At 35.3% G+C, this 6,000-nt stretch overlaps 1 protein-coding gene across 1 annotated transcript in view; it reads left to right on the top strand.

Moving 5' to 3' along the window:
• The first annotated feature begins 387 nt into the window (after positions 1–387).
• MAPK13 (mitogen-activated protein kinase 13) overlaps positions 388–6,000 on the top strand; it is a 29,133-nt gene continuing 23,520 nt past the window's right edge. Inside the window, exons 1-2 of the mRNA XM_034414704.3 lie at positions 388–728; positions 4,334–4,463. Coding sequence (XP_034270595.1) covers positions 610–728; positions 4,334–4,463 — 249 coding nt within the window. The 5' untranslated portion in view covers positions 388–609. The remainder of the gene's footprint in view (positions 729–4,333; positions 4,464–6,000) is intronic.

Raw genomic sequence — 6,000 nt, 5'->3', positions numbered from 1 at the left:
TATTCAATCAACTGTATCCCAAATAGACTTATAAATTTCATATATCAGAATTTTTGCTACAGAAAACTATCTTTTGCCTTAAACTTCCAACATTCTCTCATCAACAAGTATTATCTATCGTTGCATTAATTGTATTTTATACTTTGATAAGTTTAATAAAATTATTAAAGAACTTTTAAAAAAAAATATCCAAGGAATAAAAGTAAGTTACAGTATTGTCTTTACTCATTTATACTGCAAGTTTATTAAGACTTCAAAAAAAGTATTGGTAATAGCAGTAAATCTGTATTAGGCAGGCATGGCTGCTATTTCTGTTACTATAAAGGCTACCTTTCACATAGAAAAGGTGAGTCCTTTGAAAGTACCTGCAAGGGGAGTGTCTAATTTGAAACCTGACTCCTTCCTCCTGAGCTGATGTGTGGGCAGAAGGAGGCGGGCTATAAGTCTCCTCGTATACACTCATTGTTCACAACACAGTTGAGAAGGAAATCTACAGTTGACTTTCCTAAGAGAAGTTGTCTGCCTGACTGCGTGTGGTAAAATCTGGATTGGCCCTGAGTTTCTTTGGAACTTGGTGTACTGGAGAGTTCTACTCCAGGCACAGAGGAGATGAGCTCTGCCAGGCGAAAAGGCTTCTTCAGGCAAGAAGTAAACAAGACAATTTGGGAACTTCCTAGACGATATACTGCTATCATCCCTGTAGGATCTGGGGCTTATGGCTCTGTCTGGTGAGTGACTTTCTGGATCTCAGGGCTTTGGCAAAATGGGAAGTGGGGATGGATATTTAGGATCCTGGAATCCTAAATTTTGAGGAGGAATCACAGGGAATCACTTTATTTAACTCTGGTGAATATACATTTGCATTCTGGAAAAGAGATTTGGTTTCCTTCCGGCCACAGTTTTCAACGTCATTCTAAGCGTCAGCTGATCAGATATTGAAAGTTATCTGCGTATGGAAACCTGAGTTTCCAAAGGTTCTTTTTCTGCAAAGCCCCTTATTTTACAATTATTTGGTATCTTGATCTTTAAACAGGGTGAAGCACAAATACTATGCTGTGCTGTTTGTTTGCAGTTGGAAGGAAAACAATTCAGATATTGCTGGCATGACAAATTAATAAGGTGCATCTTCTAGCACCATTTTATTTTCAATTAATGGTTAGGTGCCATCAAGTCATTTTTGATTTCTAGAAACTACGTAGCTAAATTATTTCCAATACTCTACTATGAAAATGTGAAGGAACACTTAACAGTTCACGTGGATCAAATACACATAGTTTCCTTTTTTCTTAGTAAAGGAAATCTGCTTAAACCTTCCAGTTTCCACGCTACACTTTTTCAAGTTAGTTGGACTTGGATTACCGGTATATATTTGACATATAGAAAGTGACTATAGCAATGCATGGAATGATGTCTTCTTTTCACAAAACATTTATAGCCAGAGAAAAATGATAGTAATCTGCCAAAGATTTGCAGTATGATTATGCTATGCTGTTATATGAAAAACACTTTATGAGCTGGGAATAAATTGGGGTAACTCCCACAGTTTTCCTCCAGGTTGGTCGAAGTGTTATAGGGCCTGGGATGAGTGTTGAGATAAATAAGAAGATGATATGGAGGAAGGAAGGGACTCTTTCCTTTTGTACTTCCCAACACAGAGTCCAACAGTCCCAGTTGCTACTGTTATCAGACAAATCTTGTTTACATTAAACTATTCTTTCTAAACTACCCTCTGTGCTTTGGTTAAAGTGCAATGACTTTTACACCGCACAGGTTCTTGGGCTGAAATGCCTGGAGCAGACATGCTGTAACAGCCAGAGCCAGTGAGTCAATGCTTTTGTCACATAGAATATATATGTGGGGTGGGGTGATTTTGTTTCTTTATATTATGCTGGCTTCTGAGCGAGATGTATCTAAAGTTAAAATTTACATCCATGATTTTTGCAGATATTTTCACATGACAGCCTAATTTGAAATGTTAATTGTGTATTGACTTATTCTGACTAATGTCAAATGTAATATTTTGTAGCTACAGGCGGATCCTAGACAGATTTAAGGCATTTAAATAGTTTGTTTATAGCCATTCCTTTGTGTTTACAATCAAGGGAATAAAAAGAGCAATCATTTATTTTGGATCTTTAACAGAGTTCAAATTCCTGGATATATATCTCTTCCTTAGAATCAAATGAACAAATGCCAGGTAACACTGTCAAACATTAACTTCAAATATAATAATGTTGGAAGGAATTCCTTTGGGGAAAGACCCTATTGCTTTTTCTCAGGGCTAAGGAAGCTGTCTGTCTGTCCCACATAGATCCAATCTTACATGAGAAGCAATGAATGAAATACGACAGGTTCATTGAATGTCTAGCTTCTTTAGTATTGGTCAGCAAATACTGTATTACAGGAAATACAAAACTGATGTATTGATTTTTATCCTGCTTCTTCTGAAAAATGAAACAGGTGCTTCACTCATTGCATTTAAAAAAAAGTTTATGGCATGTAAAATATACATTCCCTTTCCAGTGAGTAGTGTCAAAAATCTATCAACAATAATAGCAATAAAGATAAAGAATATTAATTAAAACAGAAATAAATCCAGACTGCAGGTGACTTTTAAATGAAATAATTAAATTTATAATTTAATAATAATAAATAGCAATCATTTTTATTTAACTATTAAAACCAACCCAAGTCCTGTATTCCAAAGGTACATCCTGCTTTTCCTCTTTTAGGTAAGAAATGTTATAAACATTATAGGTAAGAAAATTCAAAGAGTGAGAACCAGTGAGTTAAATAATAATAATAAAGGTAAGAAATTAAAAGAGAAGGAAATCTAAATGTAATTGAGGTCATCATAATACACTAAAGCTCTCCACACCTTTCTGTCTTTGAACTGCCTTTAAATTCTTTTTTCCACCACATCCATACATAAGTCCATCATTGTCTTTTGTTTTCTAAGATTCTCATCTCTCTCTCTCTTTTTTTTTTCCAGGATCTCATCAACTTCATCTAATTACAACATTCTCTCTGCTCACATACTCTTCCTTGATTTAGAATTATTTTTCCATATGCATTCATTCCTCATTTGACAAAACTGTCTGAGCGTACATGATTTCAACAGATCATTTTGTACTCAATTTATGCTAATTCATCACCTATTCATTCTTAACCCTACCCCTATCTCTTCTTGCTTTACGATCTCTTCTTCAGTAACTCATTCCTACCTCATTCACCTTCATTGACATTTCTTTCTAATGGTAAGGATATTGATAGTCAACTCAGGCACAATTTGGCCGGAATGTCACAAGCACAATCAAAACTCAGTTTTACTTCAAGAATTCTCACACTATTCATGCAAACCAGGATCTCTAATCTAGAAACTAACTTCCAATACTGCTGTTCACATTCCACTTTCATCCTCCTCTTCCTGCTCTTCTTCCCTGTTATACAGAGTTATATATTTATTAAGTTTTAAGTGAATATTAATACTAGATGCTAAGAAATTATAGTTCAACAGTTTAAAATCTCCCCTTGAACTTTTTGATTGGTGATGTTACAAAGTTCCCTGAGAGATGGAAGAGTTTTTGAAAGTTACAATTTTTGGTATTGAATTTGTGTCCCATTATTTGGGAAGGTTGTGGTTCCCAAACCTAATATTCTCCAGATTGCAATACACTAATGCTGGCAGAGAATTATAGTAGTTTCAAAATTTCTAGAAGGCATCAGTTGATAAGGACTAGTAGAGAGCCTCATACATTTAGTTTATAACATATATGTACAAATAAGTTTTTATAGATGTATGCATTCGGAAATAAAAGTGTCTATGTAGATATGCTCCCCAGGTAACACAAGATCCAATTTATGTAGACTCAACTTTATACAAATGTTTCTATAAGACATATCTAAAATGCATAAAAGTGCATTTTTCATGTGTAATGCAAATTAGTAGAGCTTGTAGATGAATCTACACAAAAACTAGATTATGCAGTTTTCCAGAACAGAATGGTTAAATAAATCAGGAAGCATCTGCAGTCTTTGGTTCTTCATCATGTAAAAATGCAGTGGAAAATACATTTACCACTATGTGTTAAGAACAAAGCCTTAAGTTTATATGGCAGTGTCCTTATGCATATTGATATATCCAGAAATTCATTGAATTTTCATCCAAATACTGCAGCAGTACAGCTAAAGCTGCAGTCCTAATTATGCTTCCTAGACCATAAACTTCACTGAATAAAAATTCTCTTACCTATAAATATGGTTAGGACTTCACAGATCAGCATAATGCTTCCATGTAATTTCCTTCTGAATATTTTTCTTTGTTTTGCCATAGTTCTGCAATTGATAAGAAAACAGGAGACAAAGTAGCTATCAAGAAGCTCTGTCGCCCATTCCAGTCTGAGATTTTTGCCAAACGAGCCTATCGGGAACTCACACTGCTAAAGCACATGCAGCATGAAAATGTGAGTAGTTACTTCTCTGTGTATGTTTGCTTGTACCCAAAAGAGTTCTCTGTGTTTTACACAAATAACAACTGAATTGGAAAGAGAAAAGTGAGGGAAAGTAAAGGGGGAAAAGAAAGAAAAGGCATAATTTCTATCTTCATCTGAGACAAAAATTCAAATAAATAGCAAAATATGCATGGCCAGAAGAGTAACAGCTTGCAGTAACAGCTTCTCTGTAATGACAGATTCATCCCTGCATCTGATAGACGGATCTCATTCATTCAAGTTGCTACATTGATTCAAAAGTTATAAATTGGTGCCATACTAAGTTTGGACCATCAGTTAACCGTACTCGCAAAGATGGAAGACAACCAGCCAATCAAGTTCTAATATTTCCTTTTTCAACCTGATTGAGTTTGAGATATGTTGGATGCTTTGGAATTCTGCAAATTGTAGCCCTGGTACGTCTGAGGCTAAAATTAGATGCAATAAACATTCTGTCAATCGGATGAAAAGAGGGATAAGTTTATAATATTCATTTTCAATAACAAGGATAACTTGTCATGATGTTAACATAGCTGAATGCCCTGGTCTGCCTACTGATAATCATATTTCAGTTTTTGCTGAAAGATTGAAGAGCCACATAATTGGTTGAATAAATTATACTTGGCAAAATGTAATTATCTACAATATGCTATGAATAAATCAAATACTTCCAGGCAGCCCCAAAGTGTAAAAACAAGCCTTCTTCACACTCTGCTGATGGGTTCCTAACATCCTGATAGTAATAGTTACTTCTTAGCCCATTTTCCTTCATCCTTCCACCCCAATTTTCTAGCAATAGTGGACTTATAGTACTGTATACAAGCTAGGCATTGCAGTTACTGCCTGATACAGGTACTGAATTTCTGTATTTCAGGTTTAATGCGACTGCCTGATTTGTGGTTTGGGTAGAAATCTGGTCCTTTCATGCTATGTATTCATTAAGCTACAGGTTGTTGTTGTTTTTTTTTAATTTAACTAAGCTCTGTACCAACTAGCACAGCAAAAGTTTTATCAATTGCTAACTTACTGTAGGGCAAGTGTAACATAGTCATAAGTGGCTGCAAATGACATCTAAGAAATTCCTCTCCTGACACCTTCTTTCCTGTGTCTCACACTCTGATTTATTTTATGTAAGTAAGTCCTATGCACATGATTCCAGCAAGGAGAGACATGACACATCCCTATTACATGGCATCTTCTTGACATCAGTCTAGTGTATTGGAATCTCCTATTCTCTACATGAACTAGATAGGAAGAGTGCAGCATCATTTTGCATGACACTCTGTTAATGGAAATGTCTTTCTTTTCTAAATTCAGTAGTCTTTTGGGAATGGGACTCCCGCCTGAGTTCTAATAAGAATGAAACCTGTGCAAACAGATATGCTGGCAGTTTTCTATAATTGCTGTTTTCCCAGCTACAGTAAAGTGTCACCTGTGGTGCAGCAGGCTCTAATTAATCTATAAAATATTGATGCATCCAGAATTTGAAACATACATTCTGTACAACTAT

Source organism: Pantherophis guttatus, chromosome 3, assembly GCF_059756535.1.
Source record: "Pantherophis guttatus breed Tessera chromosome 3, ASM5975653v1, whole genome shotgun sequence".
NCBI classification, from domain to species: domain Eukaryota; kingdom Metazoa; phylum Chordata; class Lepidosauria; order Squamata; family Colubridae; genus Pantherophis; species Pantherophis guttatus.
This window is presented reverse-complemented; position numbering and strand designations above follow the sequence as displayed.